Here is a 20,536-nt window from a genome sequence, read left to right as displayed (position 1 = left end):
GCTCGCCCGTCGCATGTAAGATATGCCGTTTACGTAAGGCGTTTTCATGGAGCAGCCAATGTTAAGTATGGACGTCGGACAGCCGTCAAATTGTTCACGTTTTACGTCGTTTGCGTAACTCGTCCGTGAATGGGGCTGGGCGTAAGTTATGTTCACGTCGAAAGCATTGACTATTTGCGGCGTGATTTCGAGCATGCGCACTGGGATACTTTCACGGACGGCGCATGCGCCGTTCGTTAGAAGCGTCAAACACGTGGGGTCACTAGTAATTAGCATACAACACGCCCCCTACCAGCCTATTTTGAATTAGGCGGGCTTACGCCAGGCCATATACGCTACGCCGCTGTAACTTCGGCCGCAAAATCTTTCTGAATACGGGACTTGTCTGTCAAAGTTACGGTGGCGTAGCGTATATGCGATACGCTACGCCCGCCTAAATCTTTCTGAATCTAGCCCATAGTGTGCAAAAAAAGTTCCTCAAAAGTGGGACTTTAATTGACCATGAACAAAAAATATTCTTATAAAATAGAAATTGTATTGTTGCATAAATATTAGTATTACACAGTACGCGATATATGATAAAAACAGACACACGATGAAAATGAACAACGTAAGACAAAAAAAATTAATAACCCAATTCCACTGTCAGAGGGACAGAGGAAATCCAACATGTTTCAACAGATAGAGAAGTCTTCTTTTTTTTATAAATTCTTTATTTTAGTTTTTCTTTCACAAAGATATTAATACACTATTCATAAAATGAATCTATACAACAGTTCTGTTATTTTAAGCATAACATCTTCTTTTCCTTAACATTAGTTACTCTTTCACCAACAATAATGCCCTGTACACACGATCGGTTCATCTGATGAAAACGGTCTGATGGATTTTTTCATCAGATTTCCGATGAAGCTGACTTTCATCAGTCTTGCCTACACACCATCAGTTAAAAATCTGATCGTGTCCAACGCGGTGACGTAAAACACAACGACGTGCTGAGAAAAATTAAGTTCAATGCTTCCGAGCATGCGTCGACTTGATTCTGAGCATGCATTGATTTTTAACCGATAGATTTCCCCACAGACGATCGTTTTTTTCTATCGTTTTTTTAACTATAAGGAAATTTTAAAATAGGATGCATTAACCCCCCTGGCGGTATTCCCGAGTCTGACTCGGGGTGAGATTTTCATACCAAAAGCGGTAACCCCGAGTCAGACTCGGGCTTGCCTCGCTGCAGCAGCAGACAATGTTACTTACCTTGTCCCTGGATCCAGCGATGCCACTGCGCTGTGTGAGCGAGCGGGACCTCGCTCGATTCACACAGCGTCCTCCTGTGCCGCCGATCTCCGTTCCCTGCGACGTTACGACGCATGGGAGCGGAGAACGGCACCAAATTCAAAAACGTAAACAAACACAATACATACAGTATACTGTAATCTTATAGATTACAGTACTGTATGTAAAAAATACACACACCCCTTGTCCCTAGTGGTCTGCCCAGTGTCCTACATGTTCTTTTATATAATAAAAACCTTTCTTTCTCCCTGCAAACTGTAGATTGTCCATAGCAACCAAAAGTGTCCCTTTATGTCAAAAATGGTTTTAGATCAGCTAGAAAACAGCGATAATAAATTATAATCACTTGCAGAATTGTGCGATAGCGATTTGTGGGGAAATTCGTCATAAAAAAAAAAATAATGACAGCGACAATTCTGCAACTGAGAAAATTTCAGTGATTTGAGTTGATTACATTATTGAATAATTTTTATTATAATTATATTATTATTTGTTATAATTATTTATAATTATTTATTATATTATAATTTATAAATTTGTTTTTAAAAAAAATGTCATACCCGGGATGCCTATTAGACTCTGGTTTGGTCAGATTTAAGTGAGTTATTCCTAAAAATTACAGACCTACAGTATAAAACGCCAAATTTCCTTGCAAATAATGGTACCGCTTTCAGCATCTTTTTTCTGAAAGAATGATACCGCCAGGGAGGTTAAGGTGAAAAGTGTTTTACCTTTACAACCCCTTTAAGTGTAAAACCTCTACGTGATTTCTTTCTTCGGCTCTGGGGGAGCCCTGCTTCCGCTGTGTTTGGACACAGCAGGAGCCAATCAGCGCGTCCGGCGATTGTTCCGAGAGAGGCAGAACGGTGGTCTGCCTATGTAAACAAGGCAGATCGCCATTCTGCTAGTAAGAAAGACAGACATTGTGGGCTAGATTCAGATAGCCCTGCGTAATTTAGTGCGGGCGTAACGTATCTCCGATACTTTACGCCGCCGTAAATTAGGGCGCAAGTTTCGTATTCATAAAGAACTTGCGCCCTAAGTTACGGCGGCGTAACGTATGTGGGCCGGCGTAAACCCGCCTAATTCAAATGGGGATGATGTGGGCGTGTTTTATTTAAATTAATGGTGACCCTGCGTATTTTACGTTTTTTACGAACGGCGCATGCGCTGTTCGTGAAAGAATCCCAGTGTGCATGCTCGAAATCCCGCCGCAAATTTCGTCCAGCCCTATTTGCAAACGACTTACGTAAACGACGTAAAAAATTCAAATTTCGACGCGGGAACAACGTCCATACTTAACATTGGTTGCTCCTCATATAGCAGGAGCAACGTTACGCCGGAAAAAGCCTTACGCAAACAACGTAAAAAATTCCACCGGGCGCAGGTCATTTGCATATTCTACGCCGAAAACTACGGAAGCGCCACCTAGCTGCTAGCGTAAATATGCACCCTAAGATACGACAGCGTAAGAGACTTATGCCAGTCGGATCTTAGCCTAATTTAGGCGTATCTTGCTTTCTGAATACAGAAAGAAGATACGCCGGCGCAGCTTTGAATTTACGCGGCGTATCTATAGATATGCCGGCGTAAATTCTTGCTGAATCTAGCCCAGAGTGTTTCTGCTAAGCAGGAACACAAATCTCTGTCTTTCTTCAGTTAAACCATCCTCCCCCCGTAAGAAAGCACTCCCAGGGAACACGGTTAACCCTTTGATCACCCTTTATGTTCCCTGTCAGTTTTATTAGTGCAGTGACAGTGCAATTTTTTTTATAGAACTGACCACTGTATTGGTGTCATTCGTCCCCAAAAAGTGTTTGTGTCAGATTTGTCCGCCACAATGTCGCAGTCCCGCTAAATATTGCTGATCGCTGCCATTACTAGTAAAAAAAAAAAAAAAAAAAAAAAGTCCATAAATCTATCTCATAGTTTTTAAACGCTATAACTATTGCACAAACCAATATACGCTTATTGGGATTTATTTTATCAAAAACATGTAGCAGAATACATATTGGCCTAAATTGATCAAGAAATTTGATTTTTTACATTTTTTCATTGGATGTGTTTTATAGCAGAAAGTAAAAAATATATTTATTTTTTACTTAAAATTGGCGTTTTTTTTTTGTTTATAGCGCAAAAAATAAAAACCGCAGAAGTGATCAAATGCCACCAAAAGAAAGCTCTATTTGTGGGAAAAAAGGACATCAATTTTATATGTGTACAGTTTCGTGCGACCGCACAATTGTCTGTTAAAGCAACACAGTTCAGTATCTCAAAAAATGGCCTGGTCAGGAAGGAGGGTAAACCTTCCGGAGATGAAGTGATCAAACTGTATACACAATACTCTCCATCCACTATGCCATGTTTAGCTGGTGTCACTGTAATTTTTTTTTTGTTTGCCTAAACTACTGCCTCATCTCTGAAGTGTGCGTTTGTGGTTTTGAGGTGTTTTGGTGCATTCTGGGTTGAATTTTTTTTATTTTGTACACAATTCAGTGCAGTGCTAAAAAGAAGTGTCAAGTGACTTGTTAGCATACAAGTAAGTAGAAACATAAAAGTGGATGGATTCAGCTTAGAAACAGGTCATGTCAGGTTAGAAGGTCAAATGCAAGTCAAAAGCAGGGTAAATCCAGGTCAGGAGGAGTCAAATCCAGATCATAAGTATCTGTGAAGGAACTCAGGCCTCTCAGTCTGAACTCAAGTGCAAACTATTTGCACCTAAATGTAAGTTTCACTCATTCACCTGCTGGACATTATGATTCATCCAAACATCTCACGCCTCTTTCCGTTGCAGGATACTCAAGTGATTCCATTACTGTATTCCGTCCTAAGAGACAAAGAGCACTTTGAGAAGCCAGAAGAGTTTTACCCTCAGCACTTTCTGGACTCGGAAGGAAACTTTGTTAAGAATGAAGCTTTTATACCATTTTCTGCAGGTGAGTAATTCAAAGGATGGAAACTTTACAGAGGGCTGAAACAGTGACAGACTGCCAGTAAAGGACACCAGAGCAGATGTTCCATACAAGTGCCATTGTAAACAATGTCACAAAATTAAATTTTCTAAGATGCAAATAAAATGCCATATTTTTAAGAAAATTGACATGCTCTTATCACACAATAACATAATTTTAATGCACATGCATCTTGATGCATATGGACAGAGCACATGCATTTCTGTATTTAGCACAATGTGTTGGAAACTTTGCAGCCTCAAAGAGGTGAAAGAATAAGCACCAGCAATGTCCCCAAAAAAGTATATCTAATGGCAATTTTTTTTCTTATAAAGTATAAAAGTGTTAAAGCCCCTGTGAGGCTCTTTTTGCCTTTTGGCTCTCCAACAAGGGAGATTTCCCTTAATTTTCTATCCTGGAGATGCAACAGCAAAAGAGAGCAGATCCCTCCAAAATGAAGGGGATGCCTAATATATTTTATGGATTTCCACATTTGTTTGCCATTCTGTTATGTTTTTCCAATGTGACCTTAAAGGGGTTGTAAAGGTTTGTTTTTTATTTGCTTCCCAAAAAATGCCAAAACTGCTGAAAGAGCATCACTGGATGTGATTTATGACATCACAAATTCCTGCCTTTCTTCCTTACCTGGCTGATGCACATAAACTAAGAAGGAGATCTACATACCACGCAGGCCTAGATACCCCCCTCCCCTCTGCAAGCCTACCTTCCAGGCTGGGAGTATAGCAAACAACTGCAGCCAGTGGCCTGAAGTCCATCTGAACCTCCCGTGGAAATAAAAAAAGATGGAGTGAGATGGGGGTTTCTAAAAGCCAAAACATTTTTTACCTTAATGCATTTCTTGCATTAAAGTAACAAATGTTTAGGCATCAGTATTCTCCCTTACCCCCCTTTTTTACTTTTTTACTTACCTGATCCCTCAATCGATCCAGTTATGTGTCTGTCTGCAGCTTTTCTCTCCCCTCACTTTCTGGTGCCATTGGCTCCTGCTGCTGCCAATCTGATAATAGATTTGGAGAGCTGCCGGACTGTTTCCCCACAGCAGGCAAGCTGATATTAGATACTACCCTTAAGGACATGCTAATTAAACTCAGGGGAGCCCTTCAACATTATATTTCTACCTTTATGAAGCAAACTAAATGGAACTAGAAGAGCTGGGTGACAGAGTCAATTATAGAGAGAACAGGATGGGGGATTATGCTTGGGCTCACAATGAAGTTGTAGATGCACACAATGACGTTACAGAAGAATTTTTCTATATAAAAAGTAAAATGGCAGACCTGGAATACCGGTCTCATTGGAATAATGTTAAATTCAGGGGCATAGCCGAATCAGTCCATGTTGCTGAACTCCTCCCATTCATACAGTATATGATAGCACAATTGCTTCTTCAGTGAAACTCTAGAATTTGACAATTGATCAAGCTCATCGACTCCCGAAGCCATGATTCCTCCCCAACAAAGTCCCTAGGGATGTAATAACGAAGATGTATTTCTTCCATGTCATAGATTAATTAATGCACTTTGTGAGGCAAAGAAATTCCCTGCCTGAACCTTACACTTGAATAACGTTATATGCAGATCTCTCCCAAGCGACTGTTTTGGCTCACAAAAACCTAAACCTTTAACTTTTGTTTACAGTGTGTTTCCTGTTGAAGGAGGAACAATCATGTCTTGGGTAGCTGTCCTCAGGGATGATTTGGGGCAACTTTAATTTAACAATAATTTAAATAGCCACAAAAGGATATTAATACATTTTATTTGCACCAAATGCCTTTGAAAACCCATGTATTACTTTGGAGAAAAGATTTTAGCTGGGCAACTAAAAATCTAAATAGCACCACATCCCTAAATGCATGAGAACATATAAAGGAGGATTTTTGTGGATCTTTTAAGGCACAAGAATTACAAAATTATAGAAAAATATAAATTTAAAAATGATTAAAGATGAATACATAGAATACATTCAATTAATTGATATCGATATACAAAAAAAAGTGGTGCAAACTAATTTGGTCTCTACATTACAGTCCCTTTGACACCATTTTATTTAGGAGGTTAGCTTTAAGTCTAGCAATGACACTGTAATGCCCTGTACACACGATCGGTTCGTCTGATGAAACCGGTCTGATGGACCGTTTTCATCGGACGAACCCATCGTGTGTGGGCCCCATCGTTTTTTTTTCCTCATCGGTGAAAAAACGTAGAACCTATTTAAAATTATCTGATGGTTAAAAAAAACATAGAAAAAAACGATCGACTGTGGGCAAGTCCATCGGTTAAAAATCCATGCATTCTCAGAATCAAGTCGACGCATGCTCGGAAGCATTGAACTTAATTTTTCTCAGCACGTCGTAGTGTTTTATGTCACCGCGTTCTGACACGAACAGATTTTTAACTGGTGGTGTGTAGGCAAGACTGATGACAGTCAGCTTCATCGGATATCTGAGGAAAAAAATCCATCGGTCCGTTTTCATCGGATGAACCGATCGTGTGTACGTGGCATAACAGATAATCAGTGCAGAAGAAGTTCAATTATGAATAAAAGAACAGGTAATCTAAAATGTTTCCACAAGGACAGCCAATCAAAAAATGTTCCAAATTCTAAAAGGCAACATATGCAGATGACACTTAGAGGTTGATTTACTAAAACTGGAGAGTGCAAAATGTGGTGCAACTCTGCACAGAAGCCAATCAGTTTTTATTTGTTTTGTTTTGTTAAAGCTTAAATTCAAAAAGCTGATTGGCTACCCTGCACAGCTGCACCAGATTTTGCACTCTCAAGTTTTAGTAAATCACCCCCTCCCCCCCCATGTAAATTATGTGTATTCAACTAGATCAGGGATCCTCAAACTACGGCCCTCCAGCTGTTGTAGAACTACACATCCCATGAGGCAAGACCCATGAACTAGATGGACACACAACAGTAGAAATATGTCTGTATTACACCTAGTAAATATTTATATTTCTTCACTTACTTACTTTTTTTCTAAGGTAAGAGAAGTTGTGCTGGGGAGATCTTGGCTAAAATGGAGCTGTTTCTTTTCTTTACCACATTGCTGCAAAACTTCACCTTCCAGGCACCACCAGGAGCAGAACTGGACCTTGCAGGCGCTGTTGGTTTTACAACCCATCCACTGAAGCATGAGATCTGTGCAATTACTCGCAGTTAACACAAACTGGCAATAAATATAGGATTAAGGATCGGAATGGTCAAAATAATCCCATGTACATCTGTAAAACTGAACAAGATAAAGAAAATGAACTATGAAGATGAATAATAACAGCTAATGGTTAATAAATCAGTCAGCCAGAAATATTTTAACAAGTTTGTATTGGATTTAAATGATACAGGACTAATACAGGGCAATAAGTTCTAAAGACTAATGTACATTGACTATAAAGTTTATAAACCATCCCTGGCCCTCCTGAACTATACTATACTAGAAATGTTCTACTCCAGCTGCCTACTCACCCTAAGAAGACAGCACTGTTGCCTGCTTCTGCTGTGATCATGGACTCTTCTCACAATGTTTATGCATATTCCTTTTTTTTAAATCTGTTTATTCCAAATGACAGAGCATTCAAATTGCAGTATAACAAGCAAACATTCATACAAAACATCAGTTCTGTACAAGAAATGCAGCAGTGGTGCAATAAACGGTATTAAAAAATCAACACAAAAGTGTCTCCTGAATTCAATATGTTATCTAGAAATTACATGTAGCACCCTAGTGTCAGATTAGGTCAAATATTTTCTAACACAATGGACGGAGGGCACTATGCAGCCATGGTGAGCACATACAACGACCAGGCTAACAAGAAAAAATTTAATAAATCCTACATAAATCTAATGGGTTGATAAAAAAACAAAAACAAATCTAAAATCTGCAAAAAGTTGCATAAAGGGTAAGCCTTAATAATATAATTAAAGCGTTTCCAAAGGAAATACTTACTAAAAACAAGGGGCCAGATTCACATAGAATTGCACTTGCGCCGCGTATCAGAGATACGCTACTCCGCCGTACCTTACCTGGCGGAATTTCGAATCCTCAGCGATTTTGCGACGTAAGTTACGGCGGCGTAGTGTATTTCTGAAGGCGGAATTCAAATCGGCGGGTAGGGGGCGTGATTCATTTAAATGAAGCGCGTCCCCGCGCCAATTAAACTGCGCATGCTCCGTTTCGAAAATTCCCGCCGTGCTTTGCGCGAAATAATGTCGCAACAACGTCATTTTTGAACTTAGACGTGAGTTACGTCCTTTCCTATTCACGGACGACTTACGCAAAAAAAATTTAAATTTCGACGCAGGAACGACGGACATACTTAACATGGCAAGTCTATCTATACGCCGCAAAATAGCAGCTTTAACTATACGCCGAAAAAAGCCGACTAGCGACGACGTAAGAGAATGCGACGGCCGCGCGTACCTTTGTGGATCGACGGAAAAAGCTAATTTGCATACCCAACGCGGAAAACGATGCGAACTCCACCCAGTGGGCGCCAAAGTATTGCACCTACGATCCGAAGGCGTACGAAGCCGTACTCCTGTCGGATTGAAGCCAGAAGCCGTCGTATCTTGGTTTGAGGATTCAAACTAAAGATACGACGCAGCAAATTTGAAAGTACACCGGCGTATCAGTAGATACGCCGGCGTACTCTCTTTCTGAATCTGGCCCAAGGAAACTAAAGACTTAAAGATGAAGGGGGAAGGGTGCCTGTGTGAAAACCATAGGTCCAGTAAGACAACAATGCTAAGAGCTGTAACTGGAAAAGAAAAAGGAAAAGGAAAAATAAAATAGCAATATTTCTAGAATCGTAACATATTTTGTTTAAGTTAAACCCAAAAACATAAACTGCACATACATCACTGTACTGCAGTATCATATAGCAATGGGTTGTAGTTTAATAAATGCAAATGCACAGGCAAAAATATTATTAATATTATTATACAGGATTTATATAGCGCCAACAGTTTACGCAGCACTTTACAATATAAAAGGGAGACAATACAGTTATAATACAATAAAGTACAAGAGGCAAGAGGGCCTTGCTCAGAAGAGCTTACAATCTAAAAGGGTGGGGCAGGTGATATAAAAGGTTGTAACTGTAGGGAATGAGCTGATGGAAATGGTAAAACATTATTTGGAGACGTGATAGGCTTCCCTGAAGAAATTAGCTTTCAGGGATTGCCTGAAGGTACTAAAGGGAGGCCCGGAGCAAAAGACAGCAAAGACTAGCAGAGGGCCGGGCATGACAGAGTGTCTAGTGACACAGGAAGGGTTAAGCTTAGGGGGGTTGGAGGTAGGAAGAGCAGGATTGGTGTAGAGAGGGGCGGGGGAGTTAGTATTAGCAAGTTCAGAGGAGGAGCAGGATTGGCTGCTGGTGTCAGGGGAGTTACCCTATAAAAGGGTGGGGCGGGGCCAGGCGGGCACTTGCAGTCAGGAGAGCAACGAGGAAGCAGCTTTTCCTCCTGCTCTCACACAGACAAGATGTCGTCCATCGACCTCGTGCTCGCACGCTTGCGGGCCGAGGCAGCTCATCGGGGCACGGATTGGCTGGAGAGGCGCGCTGCAGAATGGGTCGCGGAGCAGGCGGGCGGATCGGGAGGATCGGGCGGCGGTGAGTTGACCCCACGCGGGCGGAGGTCGCGGCCTCCGGCCCGCTATTCCCCGGGGCCCTCATCCAGGACTGCAAGGGGGGCCCGGAGCCCCCCGGGGGGGCGGTCGGCCCCCCCGCCGAAGCGGGTTACCAGAAGCGGAACGGGGGGGACAGAGCAGGACTCACGCCGCCGACCTCCGTCGGTGGGCGGGGCCACGGGCCGTACTGGCGCCGCTTCCCCAAATGCGGGCGGCGGGGGGGGGGCACCTTCTCCACCTGCGGCAGGAACGGGAGCGGCAAAGGGGAAAAAGAAGGCCTCAGACCCACCTGGCACGGCCGCGGGGCCCTCTACACGTGGGGCCGGCGGTTCCGCGGGTGGGCGGGGCTCGGAGCGGGGGGCATCGGTCAACGCGGAGTCATCGTCGGGTGGTCTGCCTGCTGCAGCAACGCGGGGCAGAGGATCAGAAAAAGGCCGGCCGGAACGGAGGGGGGACTCCGGGGCCTCCAGGTCATCTTCTCCTGGGGGACTGTCGGCCGCACCGATCCCAGTCGGGGAGGACAGGTCAGAAGGTGTGCCATCGGAAGAAGAAGATGGGGAACCAGAGAGGGAGGCAGCGGTGGAAATCCAATCTACGGCAGCGGGGGCGTCTCCCGGCAGGCCTGGTAAGTCCACTACTTTACATGTATCCTCTTTAGCTGACGCATTGTGTGAATTGTTGGGAGTGGGGAGGGGGGGGGTTCCAGCACCTCCGCCGCCAGTGGCGGTGGCTGCACCGGTGGTGGCGGGCGTTGCGCCTGCCGCCTCTGGGGCTGACGCCCTGTTGACGGAATTGGTGGGAGGCCTCAAGGAGCTTTTGGGCCGGGTGGCTGCTGTACAGGGCCCTTCGCCACAGGTGGCTCCGTGGGCACCTGCGGCTGTGGGCGCGACTGGGGGTGATGCTACGGCCGGAGGGGGGGTTGCGGTTTCGCAGCTTCCCCCGGTGGCCCCAGTGGCAGGACAGGTGGGGACGGGAAAAGACAAGTCAGGGGGGGCCCCGGAGGTGGTGACTCGTTCCGATCTGGTACGTATTGCGGATGCGGCAAGGGGCGAGGTTTATATATGCTACGAGTGTCCTCTGGGGGGTCATTTAAAGCAGGAGGTGAAGGAAAAAATTTATAAGAGCGAATATGTAGAGATATTCTCCCTGTTGCCGTTGGAGAAATTCAACCTCGACAGGGTGAAGCCGGATGATTCTAAAAAGGAGGATGAGGAGAAGAGGCGGTATAGGTTGATTCCGCGCACTTTCGTGAACTGGCTCCAGGCGTTCGCCATTATGGCTAGCGTCGTTGGGGAAAAGAACCCAGAACATTGCTCGGCGTTGTTCGGGTACATGGATTCAATTGGGGAGGCGCATCGGGTGTACGGGGGGTCGGCTTGGCTCAGGTACGATGAGCAGTTTCGGCAACGGCGGGCAGTTAGGCCCTCTCTACGCTGGGATCAGAAAGATATCAGCCTCTGGATGCGGCTCATGTCGGCGGCTAAGGCCCCGGCGCAGTCTTTTCACGGGGGGGCCGGGGGTACATCCTCCTCAGGACCGTCGGCCGGTAAGAAGTGGGGAGTTTGCTGGCAGTTCAATGAGAACGCCTGCAAATTCGGAGGATCATGTAAATTCAAGCACGAGTGCTCAGGGTGTGGGGGCTCCCACCCCGCGGCCAAGTGTTTCAAAAAAGGAAAGCGTGCCGGTGACGCTGCTCAAAAAAGGGACGACTCCGGTGAAGGGGGAAAGGATGCTACCTTTCCTAAGTAGGTACCCGGACAAGGCAGCGGCAGAACTATTGTCCTCGGGGTTCAGGGACGGTTTCAAGATACCGTGTTCGCTGGTGGTGGTGCCGCCGGTGGCACGAAATTTGAAATCGGCTCTCCTTAATCCGGGGGTGGTGGGGGAAAAGTTGGGCAAGGAAGTGGCACTAGGACGGATGGGCGGGCCGTTTTCGGCCCCGCCCTTGCCGGAGCGGGTGGTGTCTCCGTTGGGGGTGGAGCCTAAGAAGGAACCGAACAAATTCCGTCTTATTCACCACCTGTCATTCCCAAAAGGGGGTTCGGTCAACGACTTTATCGATCCGGAGGCTTGCACGGTGTCCTACACGTCGTTTGACGCGGCGGTACGGTGGGTACGGCGGTACGGACGTGGGGCCTTAATGGCAAAGGCGGACATCGAATCCGCCTTCCGGTTGTTGCCGGTGCATCCTGACTGTTTTAGGCTGCTGGGATGTTGCTGGCAGGGCCAATACTATGTTGACCAGTGCCTACCCATGGGCTGCTCTATTTCCTGCGCACTGTTTGAGACATTCAGTTCCTTTTTGGAATGGGTGGTCAGGGATGTGTCGGGCCTGGACTCGATCATTCACTATCTGGATGACTACCTCTGCGTGGGGCCGCCTTCCTCTGGTGTGTGTGCGACTCTACTGTCAACGTTGCAGCACATTGCGGGACGTTTTGGCGTGCCCTTGGCGGCTGACAAGACGGAAGGCCCCACGACGGAGATTAGTTTTCTGGGTATAGTGATCGATTCGGAAGTAATGGAGTGCCGTCTTCCCAGGGATAAGCTCGAGGCCTTGAAAGCGGAAGTTAGTGAGTTTCAGGGCTTGCGGAAGGTGCAGCTGAGGACTTTACAGTCACTGCTGGGAAAACTTAATTTTGCCTGTAGGATCATTCCCATGGGCAGAATATTTTGCCGGCGGCTGTCGGCGGCTACGGCGGGGGCAAAGGCCCCCAATCATTTCATTCGTCTGTCTAAGGAGCATCGGGAGGACTTGAAGGTATGGTATGAGTTCCTGTCATCCTACAATGGCAGGTCGATGTGGCAGTCCAGTCCGGTGAGTAACTTCGACGTGGAACTGGTAACGGACGCAGCGGGGTCCACGGGCTATGGGGCTTTCTTCAAGGGGCGGTGGAGCGCAGAGCCTTGGCCGAAGTCTTGGGTGGAGGCAGGCTTTCTCCGGAACCTGGTGCTGCTGGAGCTTTTTCCGGTGGTGTTAGCCATTGAGCTTTGGGGGGAGGCCTGCAGCAACCTAAAACTCCGGCTGAACTGTGACAACATGGGAGTGGTTCAGGTAGTGAACCGCATGTCCGCGTCGTCACAACCGGTCATTCGGCTCATGCGGCATTTAGTGTTGAGGTGTTTGCAACTGAACATTTTCATTTATGCCGTGCATATCCCGGGCGTCGAGAACACGCTGGCTGATTCATTGTCTCGTTTTCAGTGGGACAAGTTCAGAGAGCTGGCCCCGGCCGCGGAGGCGGTCGGGGTCCCGTGCCCAGGCTGGATTTGGGAGCTGGCGCTGGATTAGCCGCCTCGTGGATTAAGCGGTCCGTTTGCACGGCCACATGGTCGGCCTACGCCAAGGTATGGAAGGGATGGTTGGAGTTGGGTGCCGAAGCTGGGGTCGTGAGCGGGGGGCCAGAGGAGCGGTTGCAGGTGATTTATTTTGTATCTAGGAACATGGAGCTAGGTGTGTCTGTGTCCTCCATTGAGAAAAAGTTGGCGGGTTTAGCGTTCTTTTTTAAACTTAAGGGTGGGGTGGATTGGACCAAGGACTTCTGGGTCAGACAGGCAGTGAAGGGCTACAGGAAAGGTCGTAAGGTGCAGGATGCCAGGAGGCCTGTCTCTTTTGCCAATTTGGTAAGTATCAGGGAGGCCTTGGACGGGGTGTGCACGGGGCAGTATGAATGCCTGTTATTCGCGGCGGCTTTCTCGCTGGCATTTTACGGCGCGTTCCGCATCAGTGAATTGGTTAGCCCTTCTCGCATGAGGGCTGGGGGGCTGATGAGGGAGGATGTGTGGATATCGGAGGATAAGGTGGGTATTCGATTGCGCAGATCAAAAACCGACCAGAGTGGCAGGGGGGTGGACGTGGTTCTTTTTTCCCTGCCGGGGGCCAGAGTATGTCCGGTGGCATCGCTCAAGGCATTTTTGGGGGTCAGGCCGGAAGGGGGCGGGCCGTTGCTTAGGCACGAAGATGGGTCTTTCTTGTCAAAGTTCCAATTTGTGGCGGTTTTTCGTAGTTGCTTACAAGAAATGGGCTTGGACAAGTCCGAGTTTTCGTCTCACTCCTTCCGTATCGGGGCGGCTACCGAAGCTGCCAGGTGCGGGATGAACGAGGCGGCAGTACGGAAGATCGGGAGGTGGGAATCACGGAGGTTCCGGTCATACGTGCGGCCTCAGTTGGTGGTTGGTTGATGGGGAAGGGAGTGATGAAATGGGGGGGGTTTTTTGCTAGGGTTGGTGTCTGTTTGGTGAGCATTGTGGATTGTTATTTCATTTCAGATGGAGGGACTACACGCCTCGTCTGGATTTTCGGACATTCGTACGTTTGCTGGGGGGCAAGAAGGGCTGATGAGAAGCCGGAAGGCAGGCAGCTGGGTATTTCCAGGAAGGAAGCGGTTTTGAGGTGGTTGGGGATACCTGGGATGATGTGGGGTAGGGTGCTACCAGAGGTCGAGAGGTACGCCCGACTGGACAGGCCCCCCGATGTTCTGGTTATACACGCGGGGGGGAATGATTTTGGTGTGCGGAAAATCAGGGCTCTGATTACGGACATCAAAGCGGACTTTGAGCGGCTGCGAGCGGCTTTTCCGGGGACGGTGCTGGTGTGGTCAGAAATTGTCGCCCGCACACAGTGGCGCAAGGCTCGGTCAGTTACAAAGCTCAACAGAGCCAGGACTCGGGTTAACGGGTGGTGGGTAAATTTTTGGCACGCCTTGGGGGGCTAGTGGTACGCCACCAGGAATTGGAGACTGATGTAGGCATGTATCTGAGGAGGGACGGGGTCCATCTGACGGATGTGGGGATTGCGCTGTGGTCGATGGGGATTCAAGAAGGGATCCAGAGAGCGTTGAGGTTGGGTGGGGGCCCTTAAAGGTGGAGGTGTCATCCTTTCGGGCTGTGGCGGTTAGTTCTGTTGGTCCTTTATGGTGGCAGTAGAAAACGTGTGAAAACGGGGGTGGGGGGCTCATCAATATATGGGCCCCTTAAAGTGTATCCCAGCGAAAGGTTAGTTGGGATACTGTAACGTTTGCACTGCGGGCGGGGGTTGTCTCCGAGCGTACTACACGGACTGGAGGCCTAAAAAGTTTAATGTTTGCTCGCAGTGCATTGTTCATCTGGTATATGGTAAAATGGTGGAGAATGGGTGTGCTGCCAGAAAGGACCAACAGAGTGGGGGTTTACTGTATGTCATTTGACGTTGGATATTTACTGTTTCATTTAAGTTGGAGTTTTATTGCAATTTATGTTTAATAAAATAGGCTGTTGTGGCCAGTTTACTCCAAAACAAAGGTGTGGTCTCTTTACTATATAGTAAGTGGGGGACAATTAAGGGGTGGAGTACATGGGGTCTCAATGGTCGAAGGTTATTGTGTCATATCTGGACTACACTAGTCAAGGGAGGCCCGGAGCAAAAGACAGCAAAGACTAGCAGAGGGCCGGGCATGACAGAGTGTCTAGTGACACAGGAAGGGTTAAGCTTAGGGGGGTTGGAGGTAGGAAGAGCAGGATTGGTGTAGAGAGGGGCGGGGGAGTTAGTATTAGCAAGTTCAGAGGAGGAGCAGGATTGGCTGCTGGTGTCAGGGGAGTTACCCTATAAAAGGGTGGGGCGGGGCCAGGCGGGCACTTGCAGTCAGGAGAGCAACGAGGAAGCAGCTTTTCCCACCCTCCCTCCCTTATTGCATTACCAGTTGGTGCCGGTGTTTTTTCTTTTGCAGGTACGGTGTTGGACGGTCGTCACGACAGCTGGGTTGGCGGTTAGTTCTGTTGGTCCTTTATGGTGGCAGTAGAAAACGTGTGAAAACGGGGGTGGGGGGCTCATCAATATATGGGCCCCTTAAAGTGTATCCCAGCGAAAGGTTAGTTGGGATACTGTAACGTTTGCACTGCGGGCGGGGGTTGTCTCCGAGCGTACTACACGGACTGGAGGCCTAAAAAGTTTAATGTTTGCTCGCAGTGCATTGTTCATCTGGTATATGGTAAAATGGTGGAGAATGGGTGTGCTGCCAGAAAGGACCAACAGAGTGGGGGTTTACTGTATGTCATTTGACGTTGGATATTTACTGTTTCATTTAAGTTGGAGTTTTATTGCAATTTATGTTTAATAAAATAGGCTGTTGTGGCCAGTTTACTCCAAAACAAAGGTGTGGTCTCTTTACTATATAGTAAGTGGGGGACAATTAAGGGGTGGAGTACATGGGGTCTCAATGGTCGAAGGTTATTGTGTCATATCTGGACTACACTAGTCATGTATTATTTGATTATTCAGTGCTGATAATCACATTGGACCAAAGTCTCACTATATCATAGAAAACTAATAGGGAGGATATCAAGATTATACAACAAACAAATAAGGGGAAAGTTCAAATGAGAGATGGAAATCTGAGACATATAGCCCAGACCTCTAACTCATAGCAATGTATAAGAGAAATATATAGAAAAAGGATAAGTGTCATAGAAGGTACAGATGTATGGCATCCAAAGAAGCACTTAATAATCCAGACATCTTGACAAAGTTGCAAATAAAGTAATAGCAATTTTTACCTAAAGAACAGGCAAATCTGGCTTACAAATCGCCCTCAGTCACTGGCTGTTGTGATGAATAAGACGCCGGCTAAAATGTGCTCACCATTCGGCCGGCGTCTGACGTCACCGGCCGAATGCGGATGTGATGGCACCACCGCGCATGCACCCGACCCCAGGAAAGCTTTCAAAATTACGTTAACCAGGAGGCCCGTGTGGCAAACATGGAGGGAGGGGTTGTGATTATTGGCGTGGATAGGGAGGATGAAATACACCAATCATTGCACCGGAATGCTACCCATCCAACACGTCAATCTCAATGGACTGTTGGCAAAGAAGAGAAAGAAAAACACCAGAAGCACAAGGCTTATGTGTTGGAATGCAGATGAACACCACGTGATAGTACCATCATGTGGAAGGGAACAGGGGCAGCACGGAGACGCAGAGCGGGCACTGACTGGGGTAAATATTCCCTTAGTGCCTGGGCACCCATATGGTCGCAAAAACACGCCCAACAACCCCAGGCAACCCACAAAGTGGGGCCCCCAAACGTAAAAAAGGTGGATTTGTTCTAAAAAAAACTCTGCGGGACCAATATAATAATAAAAGATAACCCGAAGATCATGATGAACAAAACAAATGAGCTTAAGTATACACAAATAGAAACAAACAATTATTAAGCATATATACACATGGAATGAACAGAGTATCTACAATTTTGTTTGTAGAGAACATAATAAATGAAAGAAAGTAAAATAGCATTAACAAAAACATATATAGAAAAATACCCTGAATGATGGCCATAGAAACCACTATGAGGGCAGGTAAGAGGGGAGAGTAAGAGAAAACAAATACATATAATAGGGCTGTAAAAGGGTTTGAAACTTAGAGTTTCATTGAAACCTGGATACTCCGTAGCTTTCAAATTGTAGATCCATCGGGCTTCAAGTTGTAGTAGTGTTTTATTATCACTGCCCCCTCTCACATGTATGGGTATGTGTTCCAAGGCCATGAACTTAATCATGTTTGGTTTAAAGTTGTGGTAAGTACCCACATGTCCACTTACAGCTGTCTCCATCCTACATATGTGTATAGGTTTAATGTGGTCTTGAATGCATGGTTTTCCCTATATAGAAGCCTCCACAAAGGCTGGTACTGTTAAAAAAGGACAAACATCACAATGCCCACATGGAAAAGAACCAGGACTATGCGATTCAACAGGGTTTGAGATCTCAAAATGACTGTGAACAAGATGGTCTTTAATGCCCTGTACACACGATCGGTCAATCCGATGAGAAGGGTCTGATGGATTTTTCCATCAGTTAACCGATGAAGCTGACTGATGGTCAGTCGTGCCTACACACCATCGGTTAAAAAAACGATCGTGTCAGAATGCGGTCGCGTAAACCACGTACGACGGCACTATAACGGGGAAGTTCAAATCCAATGGCGCCACCCTTGGGGCTGCTTAAGCTGATTTTGTGTTAGTAAAAGACGATTCACGCTTTTCTGTCTGTTACAGCGTGATGAATGTGCTATCTCCATAATGAACGCTAGTTTTACCAGAACGAGCGCTCCTGTCCCCTAATTTAGTCTGAGCATGCGTGGATTTTTGGACGTCCCTACAAACGATCGTTTTTTTTTTCTATCGGTTAATTTTAAAACAAGTTTCACATTTTTTAACCGATGGATAAATAACCGATGGGGCCCACACACGATCGGATTGGTCTGATGAAAACGATCCATCAGACCATTCTCATCGGATTGACCGATCGTGTGTACGGCATAAGGGATGGTGCTTGTTTATATGTAATTTCGGGATAGTCGAAAGACTCTGGTAGAGAAGATGAGTGAACTTCTTTCTTAGTGACCGTATTGTAGGCCCTCTTTAAACAGCCATGACTTTAATCTCTATTTTTAAGTCTATGGTATAAATCATTAGCGTATAGTTTAATTATTCTGTGCTCATCAAACTAACTATGTAATCAATACCATAAACATTTGAAAAAAAGTGATAATGAAAAATAAGATAAATAATTATATATAATTATATATATTTGGGTACATCTCCAAGAATTAAATACTCAATTCATAAACGTAGATATACACAAAAAGAAATTGCTCAAAACCCAAAACATATCAATACATAATCGTGCAAACACAATATACAATATATCAAGTGGACAAGATAATCAAATAAATAATAAATATCATGTTGAAATAAAGTGCAAATACAATATACTTATAGCCAGATTCAGAAAGACTGGCTTATCTTTGTGCAGGCGTAGCGTAGCGTATTTACGCTACGCCGCTGTAAGTCAGAGAGGCAAGTGCTGTATTCACAAAGCACTTGCCTCCTAAGTTACGGCGGCATATCGTAAATGGGTCGGTCTAAGCGCGCTTAATTCAAATGTGGAACAAGGCGGCGTGTTTTATGTAAATGATTCGTGCCCCGACGTGATTGACGTTTTTAACGAACAGCGCATGCGCCGTCCGTGGACATATCCCAGTGTGCATTGCTCCAAAGTACGCCGCAAGGACGTATTGGTTTCGACGTGAACGTAAATTACATCCAGCCCCATTCACGGACGACTTACGCAAACAACGTAAAATTTTCAAAATTTGATGCGGGAACGACGTCCATACTTAACATTGGCTAGGCCACCTATTTGTTTGACTAACTTTAACCCTGAAAACGCCTTACGTAAACGGCGTATCTTTACTGCGACAGGCAAGCGTACGTTCGTGAATAGGCATATAGGCATATCTCTCTGATTTACACATTCTAGGCGTAAATCAGCGTTCACGCCCCTAGCGGCCGGCGGAACTAGACAGCTAAGATACGACGTCGTAGGCTGTCGTATCTTAGCTACATTTAAGTGTATCTCGATTTGAGAATACACTTAGGCCCCGTACATACGGTCGGACAAAACCGATGAGAATGGTCCGACGGACCGTTTTCATCGGTTCACCGCTGAAGTGGCCTGATGGTCTGATGTGTGTACACACCATCAGTTCAAAATCCGATCGGGTCAGAACGCGGTGACGTAAAACACACGGCGTGCTGAAAAAAACTAAGTTCAATGCTTCCAAGCATGCGTCGACTTGATTCTGAGCATGCGCGGGTTTTGAACCGATGCTTTTCTGTACTAACCATTGGTTTGGTCCGATGGGGCAGCGGTCCATTGGTTCGGTTTTGAAGCATGTTTAGAAATTTTGGACCGAAGGAAACCAGACCGATAGCCTATACACACGGTCGGTTTGGTCCGATGAAAATGAACTTCGGTTCATTCTCATCGGACCAAACCGACCGTGTGTACGGGGCCTTAAATGTACGACGGCTTAGATTCAGAGTTACGACGGCATATCTACTGATATGCCGGCGTAACACTACCTGAATCTGGCTATATATATCAATCAAAAATTGATTAGTTAAATTATATGTTTATTTAGAAGTGGCTTCCAGTATCACCTGGTTTCAAATCCAGCTCTGTTCTTGTTGGGACCTTTTTAAATAAACATATTCCTTGTGTTTTTTTTCCTAAGCTTATCCCCTTTTTTTATGTCGTTTGGGACTCTATCTAAACACGATAATAATCAATCAACTAATGAATTTTTGATTTTTTTTCTGGCTGCAATTTCATCCAATTCGTAGATTTTGACTATAGGGTATGCTTTTAAGAAGAAGTTCAGGATGGAAACTAATAGCATGTAAAATGGTGTTCCCTGCTCAGGGTTTTCTGTAAAGAGAAGAATTGATTGTGCCATCATCATCTAGAAATATTTCCACATCCAGAAAGCTGATTTGGCTGTAATTTTATTGTGAATTTTAAATTAAATTCATTAACTGAGATTGCTTGTAAGAACTGCCCAAGTTCATCCTTGGTACCAAACAACGACATCGATACAAGCGATACCATGATATAATTTTATTCACAAATTTAGCCAGGTCTTCATGAGCAAATAGGTCTCTCTCCCACCCCCTAGTTACAGGTTGGCATACGATGCACCTGGAGGTAGTGGGATGAGCCGAACATGAACACATTGGGGCAGATCCACATACATCGGCGCAGGGCACAGCGTATGTAAGATACGCTACGCCGCTGTAACTTACTTTGCTTTT

The 20,536-nt window shown here is 45.6% G+C and overlaps 1 protein-coding gene across 2 annotated transcripts in view; it reads left to right on the top strand.

Annotated features, from left to right (window-relative positions):
- LOC120936137 (cytochrome P450 2K4-like) overlaps window positions 1-7,947 on the top strand; it is a 65,592-nt gene extending 57,645 nt beyond the window's left edge. For both annotated transcript variants that reach the window (XM_040348272.1, XM_040348273.1), the window contains exons 9-10: window positions 4,091-4,232; window positions 7,259-7,947. In XM_040348272.1, the coding sequence (XP_040204206.1) occupies window positions 4,091-4,232; window positions 7,259-7,437 (321 nt within the window). In that variant the 3' untranslated portion in view covers window positions 7,438-7,947. The remainder of the gene's footprint in view (window positions 1-4,090; window positions 4,233-7,258) is intronic.
- Window positions 7,948-20,536: the final 12,589 nt, after the last annotated feature.

This window comes from Rana temporaria, chromosome 4 (assembly GCF_905171775.1).
Source record: "Rana temporaria chromosome 4, aRanTem1.1, whole genome shotgun sequence".
Lineage (NCBI taxonomy): Eukaryota > Metazoa > Chordata > Amphibia > Anura > Ranidae > Rana > Rana temporaria.
This window is presented reverse-complemented; position numbering and strand designations above follow the sequence as displayed.